This window comes from Ceratotherium simum, chromosome 39 (genome assembly GCF_057802395.1).
Source record: "Ceratotherium simum simum isolate JZ-2026a chromosome 39, ASM5780239v1, whole genome shotgun sequence".
Taxonomy (NCBI): Eukaryota; Metazoa; Chordata; class Mammalia; order Perissodactyla; family Rhinocerotidae; genus Ceratotherium; species Ceratotherium simum.
Genome location: NC_141938.1, coordinates 2,663,800 through 2,688,082, shown reverse-complemented (window position 1 = coordinate 2,688,082; position 24,283 = coordinate 2,663,800). Strand labels below are relative to the sequence as shown.

Genomic DNA, 24,283 nt, shown 5'->3' with positions numbered 1-24,283 from the left:
GGCTCCCAAGCCAACCCCCAAAGAGGGTGTCTCAGTTCCTCCAGATGGGGAGGGGATTTCACCCTTCCTGACAACACACAGGACAAAAAGCACATCTCTACAAAAAACACAAAATGGGAGACTGGATGGCAGAGTCAGGGCCCAAAAAGGCTGGAATCATGATGTTCCAGCCCCTCTCACTGCTACAAATGCATCTAGAAACTCACTCATCATGAATTGTCCCTTTGTCACTTTGCTTTTCTACTGTGAGCTCAGTGAGGGGACAAAGGTGACAATCTCCTCACTCAGCACCCATGTCCTCTGCTGCAGGCTCCTTGGTAAACGTCACCTCTGCTGTGGACTCATATTCCCACAGACCTCACTCAGTCCTCCCATGGTGGCGCCACCATCATAACTGAACACTTTCTTCTTAGGATCAGTGTCCAATTTGTACCCTTGAGATTGTAATTTATGGAGATGACTTTGTGACAACACAAACAGGCCAATGACATTGAAAGATTTTTGCTACTTACATTTCCCAAGATAAGGGGGCACGCCATGCCAGGCAGGGTCACAGGGGCTGCATCAGGTTTGCTCAGGAGGCAGAATCAGGAGTGGGACAAACACCTAGGCCACAGCCTTTATTTGGGGTCCCATAGGAAATGTAAGTCAATGCAGAGTATAAGCACCTTTGGACTGGCTACTTTGAACAATTCCAGCAGTGTTTGGGGCATGGGCATTGTCCTTAGTCAGGGAGTACCTGGCTCTGGGTTGGTTTAGGGCAGGGGAGATATTGTCTTGGTGTGTGAGAGGTGGATAAGGAGGTTTGTAGCGACAGGACGCTGGATCAGGTGGCATGCAAGGCATGCTGCAGACAAGCTGTCCACTGCCAACGTGGAATTAGGACCCCTGGGAGAGGCAGTGTCTCCCTATGTCTGAGAGGCCCTCCAAGATGTTAAAAAATCTTAAGAAATAGAAATTAAAACACATGAGTAATACAATAAAAAAGAAGACAAGGATTTGTCTGCTCACATCGTTCAATTCAACACGGTGAGGGAGGTGCTACCAGGGCAATTAGTCACCAAATGAAGTAAAAGCATTCCAGGAAGGCCGGCCCCGTGGCTTAGCGGTTAAGTGCGCGGGCTCCGCTGCTGGCGGCCCGGGTTCGGATCTCGGGCGTGCACAGACGCACCGCTTCCCCGGCCATGCTGAGGCTGCGTCCCACATACGGCAACTAGAAGGATGTGCAGCTATGACATACCACTATCTACTGGGGCTTTGGAGGGAAAAAATAAATAAATAAAATCTTTAAAAAAAAAAAGCATTCCAGGAGCCGGTCACCTGCCCCTTTCCTTTCCACACCGGCTCCCTTGTGCCTCTCCTGCGCACAAGCTAATAAACTTTTACTTTTCTACTCCAGCTTGTTGTCTCTCTTGATTTCTATCCTGGGGGACAACAGGGACCCAATGTACTGGTAACATTTTCGCGACCATGAAGGGATGCGACTTTCTTGAGCCTCAGTTGAAGATTAGACGGGCCTGGTGCCGGACCAGCCTGGCTGCCCGAATGTGGACATAAACAGCTGCAGCCAAACCTTTGTTTCCGACTCCAGCATTTGCCAAATCAGGTCAAGGCCTGGGAGCAAACACCATCCAGTCTGACGAACTTTCTTAAAGTCTCCCTCTTTTCCTTCTCTCTCTCTCTCTCTTCCACCCTCTTTAGGAGAATTTTCTCTCCTCTGGCCTCAGGGGCATCATGAGCCCCTGGGTCAATCATTGGCCTGACAATCTGGTTTTACTGGTTTCAGAGAGTCCATGCTCCACCCCGGGGAGCTCTCCTCTGGCTGGTTTTGGAGAGGCCATGCTCCACCCCTGGGAGCTCTCCTCTGGCTGGTTTTGGAGAGGCCATGCTCCACCCCTGGGAGCTCTCCTCTGGCTGGTTTTGGAGAGGCCATGCTCCACCCCTGAGAGCTCTCCTCTGGCTGGTTTTGGAGAGGCCATGCTCCACCCCGGGGAGCTCTCCTCTGGCTGGTTTTGGAGAGGCCATGTTCCACCCCTGAGAGCTCTCCTCTGGCTGGTTTTGGAGAGTCCATGTTCCACCCCGGGGAGCTCTCCTCTGGCTGGTTTTGGAGAGGCCATGCTCCACCCCGGGGAGCTCTCCTCTGGCTGGTTTTGGAGAGTCCATGTTCCACCCCTGGGAGCTCTCCTCTGGCTGGTTTCAGAGAGTCCATGTTCCACCCCTGAGAGCTCTCCTCTGGTTTTGGGGCACCTGGAGGGATTCCAGGTTGGCCCCTGGATCAGTCATTTGACTGACAATCTGGAACCCTGTTTTGTCCCCTGTCAAGCACCTGCTGAATATTTTCCTCATTCTCATTCCTACCGGACCCTACAACAAGCTGAAAAAGACTTTTACTCCTCCTGGATATAGGGCCCCCTTCTCAACGCCCCCTGTCAGCAGGAAGTAGCTTCAGAAGAAGAGACCTTCCCCCATGAAGATTAAGGAGGATAAAATCTCTCGGGGGGGATATGAGACAGACAGGAACCAGCCTGATGAGACAGGGTCATCCGCAAGGCCCCTGGCCTAACAAGATAAGGCCCCTAACCAATCCACAAGCTAGGAGAGTCAGATAGAGACCACGGAGATCCACATTCCGCAGCCGTGGAACTTTCCCAGGCTTACACATGCGCCCTAGCGCCCAAGAGTTGTCTGAAGATGACCCTAGCCCCATTACCACAGTAAAAACCACACCCAGGGGTGGAGAGCTAGCATGCTAATGACACAGGCATCGCATGTAGTAGCATGCTACATGACAGCAAAGGCGCAAGCACAACCCCACCTATGCATGCCATGACAAGGACTCCCCCCCAGCCTTTGCCTAATAAAAGCCCCACAATCCCGCTAACAAGTCGGCACCTGCCCCTTTCCTTTCTGTACCATCTCCCCTGTGCCTCTCCTGTGCAAAAGCTAATAAACTTTTACTTTTCTAAAAAAAAAAAAAACAGCATTCCACATTTTAAGGACATATACACATAATGCCCCAGACAAACATACAAAATCACACAGGCTTTCTCACTGGACATACATGTGCACACACCCACAGACACCCAAAGTCACAAACCCTCAGATATAATGGCCCAGAGACACACAGCTCAGGACCTGAAGAGGGGAGAGCCAGGGCCCACAACGGCTGCATCATGTTCCAGCCCCTCACGCTGCCACGATCACTTCCAGAAATGCGCCCCTCACCATATTTCCCATTGGAAGCTCAGTGCGACAACAAAGGTCCGTGCGTCCTCACCCAGCCACTGTGTCCTCCACAGCGGTCTCCATGGTCTAGAATCCATCACCCCCTGAGGTCTCACCTGCATGCAGACCTCGCGCAGGTCCCACTGGCCATCCTCACTGAGGCTTTGATCACTGCCTCGCCTGAAAAGTTCACTGATGGGGAATGGAGGCCTCGGGACCTCAGACCCCAGGTCTCTGAGCTACAAAGACATGACCTTGGGGACCCTGGAAAGCACTGGAAGTTGTTGCAAGAGCACGTTGGGACATGGCTCATTTCTGCCTCTTCCAAGAAACGGTGGGCGTGGCCTGCGACAAAACTGGGGGACACGACCTCCTGCGCCTGCGCAATTCAGGAAAGGCGGAAATCCCACCATTTCCTGCCGCTTACTTGGGCATGGTGCCTGTTGCATTCTGGGAGCCATGTGAAGGGAGGGGCCCCGTGACTGCGGAGAGACTGCCTGAGATCAGCATTCCCCACAGCCCTACAGGCTGGAACTCTGCAGCATGAGCCCTGTTCCAGAAAAAGTAAGCACTGGCCTTGGTGGGTGGGCTCCAAACTCACTCTGGAGGCGGGTTCTGAGGTGAGGGAGCTGGGCATGGTCAGCACATGAGCCACTGAAACCCCAGGGTGGCAAGTGCCTGAGATCTCAGGGAGAGGGATTTAGGTACAGCCAGACACCTGAGGGACTCCCAGAGCTGGGACAGGCAGGACATCTCTTTTTGACATTGTTGGTGGTATTGAGACTACTGTGAAACTGTGCTTGTTGGTGCAGAGGTGATGTTTATGTGACAGTGGGGAGTACTGTGCTCCAGGGACCTGGGTCTCATGACATGGGTTCTGGGTTCTGCCATTACCTCACCTCACAGTCACCTGGCATTGTAACAGAGAAAATTTCCAGAGTGGGCCAGGTGTTGCATTTAAACATGTTTCCCAGCAAGGAGGCACAGAGTAGGCTTGAGATGGGAAACCTAAGATCTGGAAATGGCCTCAAGACCTGCTCTGGGAAGACATGATGTTGGTGCCCCACGATTAGATGAGGATGCACCCAGGCAGATCCCACTGTGGAGACGAGTTAGATATACCTTTATTTTTCAAACCACCGCATTCCCATGATATGAACCAAGAATTTTAGTGTCAACTCAATGATGGATGCCAGAATCCCTAGCAGTTTCTCACCAGTTATGTGAATGACATGAGGGCAGATGTAGCCCTAGAGTTTTCTAACTTCAGACTGGGTACCAAGAAAAGTCTATAGTGGCTGATGTCCTTCTTCTCCAGTCCTTCCACTTCTTCCTAAGAAGGAACCCAAGGTGGTGGAAGGAAGTGTTGTACACGTAGCAATCAAAGTTCAGGAGAGTTTAACATACCCTCGAATATGAAGACATTTTTGTTGTTTTCTATTAATTGTTTTTGGTATATACACATACTATTTTAAGAGTAGTTGTGAGTTTTCACAAATGTATAGTTATACCACCATCAGGATGGAGAACACTCATCACCCCAAAGGAACACTCTCCTGGTGCCCATTTGTACTGAACCCTCCCACCCTTAAGAACTGATCTGTTTTAGGTTCCTATACCTTTGCCTTTTCTAGAATGTCACATAAGTGGAACGCAATGTTGCCTTATGAGTCCTGTTTGGAGACTTTGATGCCACATTTGTAAAAGTGCATACTTATACAAACCTTGCAGTGTTCTTGTGGGTTTAAAATTTCTGACATTGCCCAGGAGAGGGGCACATATTACACTTTCAAAACTAAGAGATTCCACTGTTATGAGCTATGTGAATTTGCGTAAGACCCCCATGCATAACTTGTTTTATTTGTATCATGGGAGGAAGGATGTGAGCAGAGGATCAAATGAGATACTAATAGTTATAAAATCACATAATCTCTACACTGCTAAGAAAACATAAATTAGCACTGAAAAAAAAAAGGGAACAAGTTTGGATTTCCGTTGTTGTTTAGTGAAACAAAAGCTGTCATGTTTTACCCCACCTTCCATAACGTCTCCTGGAAATGTAAACATATGGAAGTGATCCCCGAAAACAGCAAAAATGGGCTTTGGGGGCTGTGTGCCTCATTGAAATAAAAACCTCCCAGCTACTCCTCTTATAAAAAGGCATAGAAAATTTCCCAGTTTGAGGATGTCAAATTTACCTCCTTTGCCACCACACAGGATATTACTCAAAATGACACTGTGTGTCTACAGCCCTCCTCAGTTACTGCTTGGATCATTTCCCTCTAAACAGTCACAGCAGGGCTGGCCCCGTGGCTTAACGGTTGAGTGTGCGTGCTCCGCTGCTGGCGGCCCGGAGTTCAGATCCCGGGCGCTCACCGACGCACCGCTTCTCCGGCCATGCTGAGGCCGCATCCCACATACAGCAACTAGAAGGATGTGCGACCATGACATACAACTATCTGCTGGGGCTTTGGGGAAAAAAAGGAGGAGGATTGGCAATAGATGTTAGCTCAGAGCCGGTCCTCCTCAGCATAAAGAGGAGGATTAGCACGGATGTTAGCTCAGGGCTCATCTCCCTCACAAAAAATAAATAAATAAATAAACAGTCACAGCTCTTTTCAGTGTGTTAACCAGGAAATTTTACATTGAACTTGCACAGACATCACTCCACTCATAGGAAAACCCATGATGGGCGACAACTGTGCAGATGACCAGGACCCTTCCTCAGACTGGGAGAAACTCAAAGGTTTCATAGGGAACAAATTGTGTCACTCAGTCTGAATAGCAGTAAAATGATACGCTGAATCAATGGCAATTTCAAATCCTTTCAACTGATGTTAAACAGAAACATAAATACCACCAATACCCATGGCCCAAAGCAACGGAAGTCTCGAGTTCCAGACACCCGTGTATCTGGACAGTGATCAAACAGCACATGCAAGAAAAGGTTTAACCATGGCTAAACGAAGATGAACTCTGTCTATGCCTCTATCTTTATGGGAACCACTGCTGTTAATCCCAAGAATGCAGGACTTTCAGCGTTGCTGCCCATTGTTTACATCCGCACCCGAGCAGTTCTTCCAACAGTGTTTAGGATGTATTAGATGGTAGGAAAACAATGATTGATGATGACATCCTCACTCACTGAGGTCCCTACCTTAGTAGAGAAGATATACATCCATCAGTGGATGAATGGATATAGCAGTTGTGGTATATATATATATATATATTATATATGTGTATGTATATATGTGTGTGTGTGTATATGTGTGTGTCTATATATACACACACACAATGGAATATTATTCAGCCATAAAAAACACGAAAATCCTACCATTTGCAAAAAAAATGGATGAAACTTGAAGGCATTATGTTAAGTGAAATATGTCAGACACAGAAAGACAAATACTTTATGATCTCACTTATATGTGGCATCTTAAAAAAAAAAACTCATAGAAAAAGAGATCAGATTTTTGGTTACCAGAGGTGGGGGAGAGGGGCAATTGGAGGAAGGTGGTCAGAAAATAGAAACTTGTAGTTATAAGATAAATAAGTACTAGGGATGTAATGTACAACATGACAACTATAGCTAACACTGATGCATGATACATAGGGGAGGTGTTAGAGTAAATCCTAAGAGTTCTCATCACAAAGAGAAAATTGTTTTCCCTATTCTTTTCCCTATTCTTTTCTTCCTTCTTTTCTTTTTATTCTATTTATATGAGAAGATGGATGTTAACTGACCTACTGTGGGAATCATTTCACAATATGTGTAAATCAAACCATCGTGTTGTACATCTTAAATTTATACAGTTGTGTATGTCAATTTTTTCTCAATAAAACTGCGGAAAAAAAGGAGTCAGAGATTTCTGGTCTCTGGTCTGTCATGTAAGGAGCTTAAAGCCAGATTCCGGTCCTCAGAAGAAAAAGCCAAGAAATTTGAAATCAAAAACTCTTCCATCAGAGAACTGAGTAACAGGGTAAACCATTGTCTCCACGATTAGAAAGAGATACAAAAACTATTTTTGTATTTAATTCAAAAAATTTTAAAAATACCAAAATATTTTCTTCTTAGCAAGGCATGTCCTAAAAACAATCTATTTCACAAGAGCATAACTGACTGGGATCTTCCCAAAGCCAAACTGACCAGGGGACACTGAATAGCCAACTTAAGTCTCCTCTAGACTTTTCTGCTCTCACAGTTGGGGCACTTTTAAGGATGATATGGATTTTTCCCCCTCCTGACACCAAATATTTGGTGTCTGTTCCAATGCCACTTCTCGAACTCTACATCACCAAAGAGCTGTCCAACAGTTCAATTCAATTCTAACAGTAACTACCCAGAGTTCACGTCAGACTCCACAGGTTAAGAGCTTAGATCCACAAACTGCCCCTTCTTTAGATGCCAACCACAAACGGGGTGCCCAGGAGACCAACATTTCTCCTTACCACCTACAGATTCATAGATTCTCTCAACACCTCATTACGTTTGGTAATTTACTGAAATGATTCTGAGAACTCAGCAAAGCACTTTAATTACTATTATTGGTATATAATAAAGGATACAACTCAGGAACAGACAAAAGCGAGAGATGCATGGGGCAAAGTAGGGTGGTGGTATGGGTGAGGGGAGTGGAGGTGGAGGGGGCTGCAGAGATTCCACATCCTCTCTGGACACTCCACCCTCCCAGCACCTGGATGTGCTCACCAACCCAGAAACTCTCTGAATTCTGTCTTTAAGGGTTCTGATGGAGGTTCCATTACACAAGCAAAATCTATTAAATCATTGGCCACTAGTGATTACCTCAGTCTCCAGCACCTCTCCTCTCCACAGAGGCTGGGAGCTGGGGCTGTAAGTTCCAAGTCTCTAATCAAGGCTTGGTATTTCTGGTGTCTAACCCCATCCTGAAGCCATCTAGGAGCTGGCCAAGAGTTGCCTCATTAAAACAAAAGACACTCTATCACCCTTATCACTCAAGTAATCCCAAGGGCTTCAAGAGGTTTTTGCTAGGAACTGAGGACAAAGACCAAATATCTTTCTTCTTATATCACAGAAGGTCAAGTCCAGAGACACAGGCTCACTAAAAGATTGAGACCAAAGCACTGGACTACAGAACGCTTCCCCTCTGCCCACACCTACCTCTATGTCAACTGGGCTCTTCTTTAATGTTAGTGGACTACACGGAAAGGACTAGATGCTTTCTGGTAACCTCAGAAGGAAGGCACGGATGTCGCCTCTCTCCACTCCTAGTCAACTCTGTACTGGAATTCTTAGCTAATGCAGTTAGACACAGAGAGGAAATAAAAGGCACATAGATTGCGAAGCAGGAAATAAAACTGTCCTTGTGGCACAAGATTGTCTATGGAGAAAATCTAAGAGAATCCCCAATAACAAAGAAAACCTTGAACTGACAGTAGAGGAAGGATGAAAGATAAAATATTAATATAAAAAAGTCAATTGTTCCTATAGATCCACACAAATACAGTGAACTCATCTTTAACAAAGGATCAAAGGTAATTCAGTGGGAAAACATATCTTTTCAACAAACAGTGCCAGAAAAACTGGCCATCCACATGCCAAAAAAAAGAATCTAGAGACAGGCTTTACACTTTTCCCAAAAATTAACTGAAAATGAATCACAGATCTTAGTATAAAATGTAAAACCACAACACTCATAGAAGATAACATAGGACAAAATCTAGGTGACCCTGTGTTTGGTGATTAATTTTTAGATACAACACCAAAAGCAAGATCCAGGATAGAAAAAAGTAAGTTTGACTTCCTTAAAATGAAAAACCTCTGCTCAGTGAAACAGTGTGAAGAGAATGAAAACACTAGCCACAGACTGACAGATATTCTTTGAAAATCACTTATCTGATAAAGGCCTGGTACCCAAAATATTCAAAGAACTCTTAAAACTCAACAAAAAGAAGACAGACAACCTAGTTAAAAATGGGCAAAAGATCTGAACACACACTCCTTCAATGACACACAGATGGTAAACAAGCACAGGAAAAGATGCCCCAAATCATATGGCAACAGAAAATTGCAAATAGAAGAAGAATGAGGTACCAGCAGACACTTGTTACAGTGGCTGAAATGAAAACACTGTGAACATCAAACCATGGGGAAGGTGGAGAACAGGACCCCTCCCTCACAGCTGGTGGGAATGGAGAAAGCTATGCCTGCTTTGGAAGAAAGCCAGTTTCTTAAAAGGAAGCCTACTCTTACCACACAATGCAGCAATCACATTTCTTCAGATTTACCCAAATGAGTTGAAAACTGATGTTCACAAAAAACCCTGCACAGGAATGTTTATAGGAGCTTTATGCACAACAGTTAAGACTCAGATGTAACCAAGATAATTTCAATAGGCAAATGGATAAACAATCACTGGTACATCCATAGGATGAAGTATTCTTCAGTGATGAAGAGAAATGAGGTTATGAAGCCAAAAAGACATGGAGAAAATTTAAAGTCATATTTCTAAGTGAAAGAAGCCAATATTGGGCCGGCCCCGTGGCTTAGCGGTTAAGTGCACGTGCTCCACTACTGGCGGCCCGGGTTCGGATCCCGGGCGCACACCAACGCACCGCTTCTCCAGCCATGCTGAGGCCGTGTCCCACATACAGCAACTAGAAGGATGTGCAACTATGACATACAACTATCTACTGGGGCTTTGGGGAAAAAAAAACGAGGAGGATTGGCAATAGATGTTAGCTGAGAGCCGGTCTTCCTCAGCAAAAAGAGGAGGATTAGCACGGATGTTAGCTCAGGGCTGATCTCCCTCACAAAAAAAAAAAAAAAAAAAAGAAGCCAATATGACAAGGCTACACACTGTATGATTCCAAGCATGTGACATTCTGAAAAAGATCAAATATAAGACACTGAAAGGTCATTGGTTGCCAGGGATTTGGGGGTGGGAAGGAGGGATGAATGACTAGGTGGAACACAGGAGATTTTTTAGAACAGTGCAAGTATTCCACATGATACAGAAATGTTGGAGACCTGTCATTTGACATGAGCCAAAGCCCAGAGATTGTATAACACAGAGTCAACACTAATGTAAACTAAGAACTTTCAGGCATCAAATTGGCTCATCAAATGTAACAAATGTAAAAGTAATACAAGAAATAAAATATAGGGCAAACTGAGTGGAGGCAGAGGGGTTATGTGGGAAATCTCTGTACTTTCTGATCAAGTCTTCTGTAAACCTAACACGGCTCCTAAAAAAAACTCAAGTCTACTAGGAAAAAAAAGATAAAGACAGACACATTAATATTCACTCCTGATGACTGATGACATAAACAGACCATCTTTCATTCCACTAATTTGAACTTACTTCAATAAGCCATAATGGTGCTCTATGAGGCCTGCACCCGGAGACTTGGAAGAGAGAAGAAACTTCCACTGAATGCCTGGTTAAGAGCCCAGTACCGTGTACTCTGAGAAGTGAAATGAGTGTCTTCATCACTATCAGCAGTGTCTGGAACTCCCACATGGATAAAGAGTGTCCTAGCAAGGGTTGGTATGTGGCCTTCATATGTGTAGGGACGAGTGTTACTTTGTTTTTTTTTTTTATTTCTTTTTTTTGATGAGGAAGATTAGCCCTGAGCTAACATCTGTTGCCAATCTTCCTCTGTTTGCTGAGGAAGATTGGCCCTGGGCTAACATCTTGTGCTCATCTTCCTCTACTTTATGTGGGACGCTGCCACAGCATGGCTTGATAAGTGGTGCGTAGGTCCGTGCCCGGGATCTGAACCCGCGGACCCCAGGCTGCTGAAGCAGAGAGTGCCAACTTAACCACTACACCACCAGGCCGGCCCCTACTTTGGTTTCTATTGTAGGTAACTGTGAGGCAAGAGATTCCTGGAGTTCTTTTCCACAAAGGGGCAACTCTCAGGGAATCACCCACAGTCTGTAATGTCTGCAGCTGGAGCCAATTGTTGGTCGGTGCTAAGATGACTGCTGGATGTATGGTCAGTGTGATGACCCTTGTGTCCAGTCCTTCATCAGAGATGTCCCAATTAAGACATGAAAAGCAGCAACTCTGCCTGAGCTCCATGTGTACAAATGTGGTGATGTCATCCCTAAAGTCTATGAACTCCCATTGCTTTTCACTCTGGGAGTCCTAAAGAGCTCCCCAGGGAGCCTGGGAGTCTGGGAAAGGGGTGACCTCCTTCAGCACAATGACATCTTGCAAGGGACTGAGGAGGGAAGGCCACTCCCTCCTGCAGGTAGGATATCCCAGAGGGCCCAGGTTTGGGTCCATCATGTCTCCAGGGGGTCTCAGTAGCCATGCTGAGCTCTTGGGGTGCTGTTTCCAATTCTAAGGCAAAATGGACTGCTAGATAGGCAGTCCCATGCTCAGGGCCATCTACTTTCAGGATAGCCTCACAAGCAAATGTCACTGCAGCTGTAATGGCATACAGTGTGGGCCTAGGGCAGGTTTCTGCATCGGAAACCTATGGACAACTTAGGCCATCATGGGTCCCCCAGGAGGCATGACAGAGGGTCACTATAGTGAAGGAGTCTCTGAGGGCACTAAGAGACGTGTTGGTTGAATGACAATTTGAAGAGAGTCTCCAGCCTTTTGTGCTGGGGGTGCCCATTCAAGGTGGCAAATTTGCAAGTAACAGCACAAATGGGCTCAAGTAAAACTCATAAACAAGGAATATATTGCCTCCCAAACATCAAGAGAACCTAGTAGATTTTTTGGGTGCCAAAGGGAACAATAGCCATTTCTTCATGGCGTCAGAGAAGGAGCGGGTCTCATATTATCAAATAACTTCCAGAAATTTACCAAGTTGCCAGGGCCTCACATTATATGTGTGGCAATGTCCCATCCACTTTTTCTGAGCTCCTTTTTTCAATATTTGTAAGTCCTGAATGTCCTCAGAGGAGATGTCATTAATATAACCTCATACCTGTGTTCTTGGAGCAACCAGGATGCAGTTCAGATCCTGCTGCAATGACTGTGTGGGAAGGCACAGCTGTTGAAGATCCAGAAGCCAGTAAAGGTGCATCATGTCCCTTCAGAGGTGAAGGCCAAGTGCAGCTGGGAGGCTGTTGACATAGGCACTGAACAGAACAGACTTAGCCAAATCCGTGAGAGCAGGATGTTTATCAATTGCTGACTGGTTGCAGTCAGTAATCTCCACACTGTTGGGGACCGGGTAGAGAGGTCTGTGTGGTGCAACCATAGCCTCAAGTTGAGGTAAACCACTCTGAGGTGTCATTTGTTCTTTCCAGGTTTAATAACAGGACAAATTGGGCTGTTAGAAGCAGCACTGGGAATAACCAACCCTTCACTAACTAGGTTTTCTATAGAGTTGTCAATCCTTCAAGGCCCTGGGTAATTTACCTTGGGCCATATTATCTACTTGATTTGTGGAGTAAGGTCCCTGGAGTCCCAATTTGTCAAACCAATTTGTAAGTGGCAAAGACTTCATTTAATTTTAATTCTTGATCATTGGTTCAGAGCTTCCCAGCTCACTATGGGGTATTTTGGGACAACGGGTGTTATGACCATGAAGAATTTAGGCAAGACCATAGTTCTGCTGGTTAAGGAAAAACATTTGTCCTATTTGTCCTCTGTATTATATTCATTAACACCCATAAGGTCATCAGGGGCACCTTCCTTAAATTTAGTGGGATCCCAGGAATAACTGTAATTTGACACCTAGTGTTGATTAACTGCTTGAAGGTTTCTGAATTAGTGCATTACAGCAGATAGCAAAATTAATTCAGAACCTATGTTGTAGAGGCCCAAACACCAAGCAGTGTACCTTCATCTGTTTGTTACATAAATACTTAGTATATTTTGGATTTCCAATTGGGACAAACTGTGGACCTTTCAGTATTTTTTCTTTAGTTTCCTCCCTCTTGTCCTTCCCTGTTGTGTGTGTTTTTTTTTTTTTTTTTTTTTTTGTCACTGCATATACTTCAGGGGAAGAAGTGTCCTCTCTACCCTGGTATTTATATATTTTTTCCTCCCAAGAGGCTCAAAACAGTGCCATCAGTGTTAGGAGCCTCCCCAATGACAACTGGGTGCTTTAATAAGTTTAAGGTCCCTGGATTTAAGTCAGGTTTGAACTAATCCCTTTGCAGTGCCACAAAGGTGCCCTGAGTGTTGTCCCCTATAACCCTGAGAGTCAGGATCTTTGTGGCAGTAGAGGCAGGGGCAGCAGCAGTAGAGGTACTTCAGGGTCCTGGTGAGCCCTCTGGTATTAGGAGTGTGGACTCCACCTGCCACCTACTGGCTGCCTTTCTCCCTCTCTTCTCTTTCTCTTTTTATTTATTTATTTATTTATTTATTTATTTATTTATTTATTTATTTATTTATTAATGTTTATTGCAGTAACATTGGTTTATAACATTGTATAAATTTGAGGTGTGCATCATTATACTTCTATTTCTGCATAGATTACATCATGTTCACCACCCAAATACTAATTACAACCCATCACCACACACATGTGCCGAATTATCCCTTTCACCCTCCTCCCTCCCCCCTTCCCCTCTGGTAACCACCAATCCAATCTCTGTCTCTATGTGTTTGTTTATGGCTGTTATTATCTACTACTTAATGAAGGAAATCATACAGTATTTGACCTTCTCCCTCTGACTTATTTCACTTTGCATAATACCCTCAATGTCCATCCATGTTGTCACAAATGGCTGAATTTCATCGTTTCTTATGGCTGAGTAGTATTCCATTGTGTTCTTTCGCTTTTTAAATGACAGCTGTTTCAGGAATGACCACCGATGGGCCCTCCTCTTGCAAAGGGTATAGTCTCCCTGTGCCACCCCATCCCTGGGCTATGTTGGGGCCAACACAGCCTCTGTCACAGCTTCACTCTAACACACAGATAAATCCCAGCAAAGACATTGAAACAGGACTACTTGAAACAGGCCTGAATCACATAGTCCTGCTCCCAAATGCCTATAAATTCTTGAAGTTGCCAACTCTGCTCAGCTGAACCTAGAACTGAGGCTTGGTGAGTGAACACTGCAACACGGGGCAGCACAGCTCACAGCACAGGCTCCCCAGCAAGCAGCAGCCCACAGCGCAGGCCACCACCAGGCAGCAGAGCAGGTGAGCAAGTCAGAGCAGGAGAAGACAGACCCACGGGTGGGGGTCATGTCTGGACATGCTGCTCAGGGCACAACTGTTTTGGTCACTGCAGAGGGGTGGTTCCCTTTTTGAGACCGATCCCAGGTGGTGCATGTGCACACATGCATGTGCGCGCACACACACACAGGGTAGGAAAAGGCTTAGGGCTCATATGATGGAGGTCTGAGGGGGAGGGCAGGGCTGACCTCGAAAGCAGCTCTGGAAGGGCTCAGAAAGCAAGGAATGGAGCCTGGCCTGGGTGTGCACTGGGCTTGGGGGTGGGGCCGGGGCAAGAGTTCTGCACACAGGCAGGGGCTTGTGTGGTGGAATCTCCTGCCTGCTCTAGAGGAGAGAATGCCCAGGCTTTCTCATCAGCTTGTCCAGGTGGGGGCACAGGGGAAGAGGGTGGGGTGAGGCTTAAGCTGTGAGCGTCATCCAAAAATGTGGAGTCTGACTGCTCACTACAAGGACCAAGTGGGTAAGAAAAATATGCATTCTCGATTGATTTATATAAAGAATCACTAACAGGGGCTCAAAAATTATCCAAACTGTGTATCTGTGTGTTACTTGAGTAACAGTGCTGGAGGGGACCAGGGTATGTTGGCAGTGCATCGTAAGGTAGACTTTGCTGTCTTACAGATTTATTTCAAACAGAGAAATTTATACTCTATTTTACTATTTAACAGTCTTTAACTTTTGTACATAGAAAACTATTCTAAGATTTAATTCCTTTAAACACTATCGGTTGCAAAAGTATAAACTATTCAAAATGAAAATTTTCAAATCTCTTTCTAACTTAAAGGACCTGTGACATCCTAGCTTGTCCTTCCCCTGTATCTCACACTGCGGGGATTTTCAAAAATAAGTAGCACATTATAATGCAATCAGGGTTTGAGTTTAACTCCTTAAATGCATTGGATTTTCAAAGATTCACATAAGCTTTCAGCAGTTTCCCTCACATCAATTAAAATCGGAATTCAATTGCTGTAGCCTTTTAAATTTCTATGCTCTCTAGGGACATGCACATATGAAAACTGACCTAAAACTGAAATATATACCTGAGAACTTCAATACATTCATCTCACATCTTGCGGTTCTCTTGACTAAATGAAACAGAAATTCTATTTGTTTCCACAATTTTCTTGCTTCCCTCACATCCTATCTCTCCATCAACTTACAGTGTCACGGCCCAAGTGCTAAGGGAAACTAGAGCCAAAGGGCTGCACAATCCATACAGGAATCCACAGGAAAAAAACACAAGTATTGGAATCAGCACAGATGAGCAGCCTGCTTCCCACAGGACAGAAGGAAAACCACACTCAGAAGCTTCCATATTCCTGACCCTCCTGGTTGGGACAGAACCCCTGGAGTGGGTCAGTCCCTGGTGGGGGAGGGTGGGGCACCTGAGCAGCCACAGGAGTGAACTCTGGGAGCTCCACACGCCCTCCTCTCCCCAGGGAATAATGCAAATGCTCCCTCTCTCAGGCTTCCCTTCCCACAATGAGGAAAACTCAGCTGGAGTCAGTTTAAGGTTCTGACCCAAGTGAACTCCCAAATTAATGGGCCCTAATCCAGGACACAGAACTCCTGACTTTCACAGACTTTCTCAATGTAAACAAGTTACACTCTGAATGCATCTACATTGTGGATGCAAAACTTCAACTTATGTCTAGAAACAGGCCCATGGAAACCACAGTTACAACCTCAGAAAGGGCATCACCTCCCCACCCCCATGGGTACCTGCACCCCCAGCTTTCCAGGGCTCTGCAGCTCCTCTCAGTATACAGGCTCCTTCCATGGGGGATGTGAGCAGGCAGGACACCTGCAGGGGGAGGCTCCCCAGGAAGAACAACTGGGCCTTCAAGTCCTTCCCTTTGCAGGCCCAAGGGCCTTAGCTTAGATTCACTGCCCTCAGGCCTCTGCCCTCACTGGAGTTTTTTTGGACCACCATTGATACCTTAAATGTGACAAACCCAGTGTTTGAACAATCCAGCTAAAACAGTAAAACCAGTCTTTTTGTGGAAACGAGGGAAGAAGATTGTATGGCAATTTGCAGGCTCAACAAGAAACCTCATGGGGCAGGCCCGGTGGCGCAAGCGGTTAAGTGCGCGTGCTCTGCTGCGTCGGCCCGGGGTTCACCAGTTCGGATCCCGGGCACGCACCGACGCACCGCTTGGAAGCCATGCTGGGGTGGGGTCCCATATAAAGTGAAGGAAGATGGGCACGGATGTTAGCCCAGGGCCAGTCTTCCGCAGCAAAAACAGAGGAGGATTGGCAGATGTTAGCACAGGGCTGATCTCCTCACTCACACACACACACAAAAAAACAAGAAACCTCACAAGAATGTATTGCATTCTGGAGGAAAAAAAGATGTTAAGTATTATTTCCATGACAAAAAATTGTTTTATAAACTATTAATCATACTTGAACACCTCAGATCTGCAAATCTAAGCCCTGGAAATCCATTAGAACTCATCCATTAACAGAACAGATGTCAGAATGTTACTATCAGGCTCAGAGGAGGAAAAAAGAAAAACCAATTTTAAATCATGTAATGTAAAACTGGAATATTTTATTTTTTCTGAAACACCTCTTTCTTCCCTCTTTGGAGATATTTTCTATTGCCTTTCAAGCTGTATTGATTAAATACATTTTTATTCATTGAAAAACTGAGACTAGGGCCGGCCCTGTGGCTTGGTGGTTAAGTGCGCACGCTGCAATGCTGGCGGCCCGGGTTTGGATCCCGGGTGTGCATCGAGGCACCACTTCTCCGTCCATCCTGAGGCCCAGTCCCACATACAGCAACTAGAAGGATGTGCAGCTATGACATACAACTATCTGCTGGGGCTTTGGGGGGAAAAAATAAAATAAATAAAATCTTTAAAAAATCTTTAAAAAAAAAAAAAAAGAAAAACTGAGACTAAATTAATGGGAATATGGTCTTTTCAAGGTGACAAACCCAGGAAGGGGCAGTGCCGACAGGACAGATCACCCAGAAAAGTTTCCCAAGAGGAACCTCCACCCACAGAACTTACAACTGAATGTCTGTGCGCAGGACACATCCTGGGTGGAGGCAGAAGGATTTCATGCAAGGTAGTTCCAGGTGGTTATTCGCTACTTTCAAGTAAAACATCTACAAACGAGGAATAAACCCTTTTTTTTTTAATAATTTTATTTATTTATTTTTTTCCCCCAAAGACCCAGTAGATAGTTGTATGTCATAGGTGCACATCCCTCTAGTTGCTGTATGTGGGATGCGGCCTCAGCATGGACGGACAAGCGGTGCATCCGCGCGCCAGGGATCCCAACCCGGCCCCCACCAGCGGAGCGCGCGCACTTACCCGCTAAGCCACGGGCGGGCCCCAGAATAAACCCTTTTAAAAGAGCCATCCATTGACTATGGAAAAATGATAAACTAAAATATTGGGTGTGTTTGTAGTTGATAATGATGCTGTGAATCAGAGATGGGAAGCTGGCATCTGGTGATGCGACGAGGGATCTGGAAATTTAGGGATTTATCGCCAGTCCTAGGGAGAGCTGGGGGTACAGGGTCGTGGATGTGAGATTCTGCTTCCCAAACATTTAGAGAACTCAGGAGGAAACGAGTCCCCTCTGGGGAGAAAGGAGGGACTGGGGACCCCACAGACCACAGCTCCTCCCACGCAGGAGCCCCGGAGACCGAGTCACGACTGTCCCTGATGACCCTCCCCGCGGTCACCGCAGCATCTGGGGACACGCGGGGCTGCGGGCGCAGAGCTGCCCAGAGAGGCTCCGGGGCGAAGTCGCCGCGCGCAGTGACCACAGGACGCCCGGGGTCCCGGCTGCCGGCCCGGCCCCCACGCTGCGGCCGGAGGGGACTGAGGTCCGAGCGGCGCCCCCGCGGACCCGGGTCCGCAGACTCGGAGGCGACCGCGGGGAGGCCGGTCCCGCCACGGCCACTTCCAACCAGCGCCTCCTCCCCGTCTCTGGACTCCCGGCCCAAACTCTCACCATCGCGAAGTTTCCTGGGTCCCCGGCGTCCTTTCTACGATTCGACACAGGTCACAGCGCGACAGAGTCGGCGGCAGAGCAGCGTGAGGCCTTTACGGGCAGGCGACCCGCCATCGGAAGGACTGTGAGGCGCTCAGGAAGTCGGGAGTGGTTGTGGAGCGTCGCCCCACCCACCTGCCCCGGAGCCGATCCTGATTGGATAGTTCGAAATGCCCCGCCCCCTCGCTCTTGAGTAGCAGCGGGTCGGAGACTATGCGTCTGAGCTGATCAGCAGCTGGACCTTGTCCTCTCCCCGGAATTTTCCGTTGAAATGCGATGCTGCGAGGCCGCTTGGAGAACAGTGACCCTTCTTTGCAAACACAGATACTAAAAAGTCACCTCACTATATCAATAATTAGTCTGGGTCCACTTTGATCTCTGACTGTTGACGGAGTGGAGTCTTCCACCCAATGCTTCCCCACCCGCACTCATATTATACTTTTAAAAACCCTGTGGCCTCCCAAGCCCTTAGCTCTGGTGGGAAGTTGGACCCCACAGCACTAACTGGGCGCGAGGACTCTTCTCAGTATAACCACCAGGTATGAGATGCGTTCATTCAATTCTCCGGTGTACCTTTTACCCTGGAGGGAAATTTATTTTACAACCTCTTTTGAATGTATCCTGAGAGAACTTGGAAATGTAAAAGCCTGTAATATCCCTAAGGTAATTCAATTCCTATTTGGACTGATAGAACACAAGACAAGAAAAGGTTATGTAAATATGGGATGTACTTGGAAAGTATTCATACGCTTAAGAGAATGGATTGCAAAACTCTTGATGCATTTATCCACTTGGTCGAACAGTTTCTTTAAGATACAATACAGATACTGTACAACGGAGCCCTTTAATGTCTACAACTCACTGGTCTTCAGTATATTCACAGATACTGTGCAATTATCACCACAGTCAGTTTCAGAACATTCCCATCACCTAAAAAGAAATGCCTATACCTCTAACCGATCACTGCTCTATCTTCCCACCTAGCTTCTCCAAGCACTAGCCCTAGACAACCACTAATCTATTTTCTGTCTCTATAAATTTCCATATTTGTTGACGTTCATATAAATGGAATTATATAATATGTGGCCTTTGTATTTGACTTCATTCACTTGGTACAATTTTTTCAGGGAATTCCATGTTGTAGCATGTATCAATACTTCATTTTTTGGGTTTTTTTCTGAGATATAATTGACATGCAACATTATATTTGTTTCAGGTGTACCACAATAAGTCTAGTTAACATCCATCACCACACATAGCTATAAAATATTTTTCTTGTGATGAGAACTTTTAAGATTTACTCTCTTAGCAAATTTTAAATGTACAATTAGCATTATTAACTATAGTCACCATGCTGTGCATTACATCCCCATGACTTATTTATGACACAAAGTGTGTACCTTTTGACTACCTTCTATATTTATTCCATCAAAGTTACATCTTATCCATATTTAAGTGTACAGTTCAGTAGTGTGACGTATACTGACATTGTGAAACCAATCTCCAGAACTCTTCATCATGAAAACCTGCAACTCTATCCGTATTAAACACCACCACCCCCTTGCCCCTGAGGCTCTCACAACCACCATTCTGCTGTCTGGATGAATTTGACTACTCTGGGTACCTCATATCAGTGGAATCATACAGTTTTTGTCCTTTTCTTGACTGGCTTGTTTCAGTGAGCATAATGTCCTCAAGGTTCCCCCTTGTTGTATCATGTGTCAGAATTTCATTTCTTTTTATAGCTGAATAATATTCCGTTCTCTGTGTGTACCACACTTTGTTTATCCATACATCTGTGGTGGACACTTGGGTTGCTTCCACCTTTTGGCTACTGTGAATAATGCACCGATAAATACAAATATCTATTTGAGTCCATGCTTTGAATTCTTTTGGGTATATACTCAAAAGTGGAATGGTTAGATCATATGGTAACACTCTCCGTAATTTTTGAAAAACTTCCATACTGTTTTCCACAATGGCGTCATGATTTTACATTCCCACCGGAAGAGCACAGGGGTTCCCATGGGTGTTTACACTTTCTTGATTGTGTCCTTTGAAGCACAAAAGTGATTAATTTTGATGAAGTTCAAATTATCTATTTTTTTAGTGTTTTTACTTTTGGTGTCATATCTGATAACTCTTTGCCAAATCCAAGGTCATATTTTCTGCTATGTTTTTTCTAAGAGTATTATTGTTTTACCTCAGGTTTAGGTCTTTGATCCATTTTGGTAAATTATTGTATGTATAACGTAAGGGTCCAATTTAATTCTTCTGGATGTTGCTATCCAGTTGTCCCAGCAGCAATTTTGGAAGAGAATATTCTTTCCTCATTCTTGGCACCTTTTGCAAAAATCCGTTGAGTATAGATGAATGGGTTTATATCTGGAATTTCAATGAAATCCGTTATCTGTGTGTCTGTCCTTGTGTCATTACCACATTACCTGGATTACCGTGCTGAGCAGTCAGATTTTAAATCAGGAAGTGTTAGTCATATTACTGTGTCTTACATTTTCAAGACTGGTTTAGCAATTCTGATTTGCCTGCAATTCCATATAATTTGTCAAAAGCTTGACAATTTCTATAAAGAAGTCAGCTGAGATTCTGATAGGGATTTTGTTGAAAATCTAGATCATTCTAGGAAGCATTGTCATTTTAACAGTGTTAAATCTAAGGATTCATGAACACGGGCTATTTTGCCTTTTATTTATTTATTTTTAGAGTTCACTCTTTTTTTTTTTTTTTTTTTCTTGCCTCTGTTGGTTAGGGGGTAATAAAGAACAAGGAAAAAGATGGCATCACTCCAAGGTCTTTGCTCATTTTATTAAAGATTTCCGGTGTCTAAATATTCAAATCCCCTCCCAATCACCCCATTCCATTCCATTTCCAAAAATGCAAATCAAATTTTTGGCAATAAAACAAGTTCAATGGTTGTTATTACTAGAAATTGGTTTCAGAGAAAATGTGGCTAGAAGAGTGTTTCTCCACATGCACTCAGAATGCCTGCAGCCCTGTAACTGACATCCCTCTGCATGTACATGCACTCGGTGATGACCGTCCAAGAGCAGTGGTGCACAGTTTGTAAATTTAAAATATATAAAAGTATATAATCATTTTTCTGTCACTATGTGATTATCATAAACATGCATTTTTTTTGGTACAACTCCTTTTTTTTCTTTTGTCATTTTACGTTTTGACCCCCTCACCCGTTTCTCCCACCCTGCACCCCCCACCCCTGGCGACGACCAGTCTGTTCTCTGTATCCATGAGCTTGGTGGCGTTTTTGTTTGTTTGCTTTTGGTTTTTTTAGATTCCACATATGAGAGAGATCATACAATATTTGTCTTTCTCTGTCCGACTTATTTCAGTTAATGTAATGCCATCAAGGTCCATCCAGGTCACAAATGCAAGGTTTCATTCTTTTTTTGGCTGAATACTATTCCATTGCACATGTATATCATAATTTCTTTATCCATTTATTTATTGATGGACACTTAGGTTGTTACCATATCTTGGCTGTTGTGAATAATGGTGCAGTGAACACGGGGGTGCAGATATCTTTTTGAGTTAGCATATGTTTTTCCTTTGGATAACTACCCAGAAGTGGAATTATTGAATCATATTGTAGTTCTATTTTTAATTAATTAATTTATTTTGTAAGGAAGATCAGCCCTGAGCTAACATCCATGCCAATCCTCCTCTTTTTTTTTGCTGAAGAAGACTGGCCCTGGGCTAACATCTGTGCCTATCTTCCTCCACTTTTTATATGGGACGCCGCCACAGCATGGCCTGACAAGTGGTGCATCGGTGCGTGCCCTGGATCTGAACCCGGGCTGCCAGCAGCGGAGCGCGCACACTTTACTGCTACACCACAGGGCCGCGCACACTTAACTCCTATGCCACGCTACACCATAGCACCAATGTTCGTTCCACCAACAGTGCACAAAGGTTTCCTGTTCTCCACATCCTCGCCAACATTTGTTATTTCACACTTATAGATCTCTATTATTTTTTGATGTTTTGCAGTTTTCAGAGTATTTCTTTTCTACTTCTTTTATTAAATTTATTTATATTTTATTCTTTTTGATGCTATTGTAAATAGATTTCTTTGGTTAACTTCAATATCAGATTGTTTACTGCAGTGTATAAAATACAATTTATTTTTATATACTGATCTTGTGCTGTACTCAATTATCAGTTTTAACAGATTTTTAAAGTGGATTCCTTAGAGTTTTCTATATACAAGATAAGTCATATGTGGGGGGGATCAGAATTGGCCACCCCAAAATGTGTCTCTTTAGCTTCATTGTTATTATTTTCTAATTTTTTCCCCCGAAGCCCCAGCAGATAGTTGTATGTCATAGATGCACGTCCCTCTAGTTGCTGTATGTGGGACGCGGCCTCAGCATGGCCGGAGAAGCGGTGCGTGGGTGCGCGCCCGGGATCCGAACCGGGGCCGCCAGCAGCAGAGCGCGTGCACTTAACTGATGAGCCATGGGGCTGGCCTGGCTTCATTATTTTTAAGAACAAAAGACTCTGAAAGAGGGCTGGCTCGTGGCTCAGCGGTTAAGTGCATGCGCTCTGCTGCTGGCGGCCCCGGTTCGGATCCCGGGCGCGCACCCACGCACCGCTTCTCCGGCCATGCTGGGGCCGTGTCCCACATACAGCAACTAGAGGGACGTGCATCTATGACATACAACTATCTGCTGGGGCTTTGGGGGGAAAAAATAAAATTAAAAAAAATTAAAAACAAAAAAAAAAAGACTCTGAAAGAAATTTTGACCTTCCCTCTAACTGCCTAAAAGAATTTAAAATAGAAGGGCCTGTTCCAGGAAGGAGCTAATACCATAAGATAACTATAGTGTAATGTAAAATGTGTCGCCCAGGTCAGGTCATCTATAGTTGGCCGATTTGCATTTCCATCTCCATGTAAATTGCTTTCCTCCCCTTTGAAGACCCAAACCACTACCCGCAACATCCTCCTTTGTCTTTAGCTGAAAATGGTATTTAAGGTGGTGGCTTCAACCATTCTGCAAGTTACTCAGTTTTTCCGGGTTTCTCCCATGTATATGTGTTATAAAGCTTTGTTTGATTTTCTCCTGTTATTCTGTCTCATGTCAGTTTAATTCTTAGACCAGCCAGAAGGACCTAGAGGGTAGAAGAATTTTCTTCCTCCCCTACATATGCAAATGAAGATAGGTTTACATCTTCCTATCCAATCTGGATGTATTTTATTTCCCTTCATTGCAAAACTGTTCTGGATAAAATATCCAGATGTCAAACATAAGTGGCAAGAGCAGATATTCTTGTTTTGTTCGTCATTTTTGGGAGAAAACATCCAGCCTTTCACCATTAAATATAATATTAGCTGTGGGTGTCCCACCCTTGCCCATTATCAGGTTCAGGAAATTTCCTGCAAATCCTGGTTTTCTGGGTGTTTCTATCATGAAAGGATGTTGGATTCCGTCAAGTACTTCTTCTGAGTCTATTGAGATGATCAGGCCATTTTTCCTTTTTACTCTATTAATATGATGTATCACATTAATGGATTTTAAGAGGTTAACCCAACCCTGCATCTGTGGAATAAATCCCACCTGGTCATGGTGTATAATTCTTTTAAGATGTTGCTGGATTAGGTACTAGTATTAGTTGAGTTTTTTTTTTTTTTTTGATGAGGAAGATTAGCCCTGAGCTAACATCTGTTGCCAATCCTCCTCTTTTTGCTGAGGAAGACTGGCCCTGGGCTAACATCCGTGCCCATCTTCCTCTACTTTATATGTGGGACGTCTGCCACAGCCTGGCTTGATAAGCGGTGTGTAGATCCGCACCCAAGATCCGAATCCACAAACCCTGGGCCGCTGAAACAGAGCATGTGAACTTAACCACTATGCCACCGGGATGGCCCCTATTTG

The 24,283-nt window shown here is 44.9% G+C and overlaps 1 protein-coding gene across 1 annotated transcript in view; it reads right to left on the bottom strand.

Moving 5' to 3' along the window:
* The window catches only part of LOC101395645 (uncharacterized), a 33,805-nt gene extending 15,358 nt beyond the window's left edge, over positions 1-18,447 (bottom strand). The window contains exons 1-2 of the mRNA XM_014796863.2: positions 18,333-18,447; positions 12,154-12,307 (exon numbers count right to left, since the gene is read on the bottom strand). Of these exons, the coding sequence (XP_014652349.2) occupies positions 12,154-12,255 (102 nt within the window). The 5' untranslated portion in view covers positions 12,256-12,307; positions 18,333-18,447. The remainder of the gene's footprint in view (positions 1-12,153; positions 12,308-18,332) is intronic.
* Positions 18,448-24,283: the final 5,836 nt, after the last annotated feature.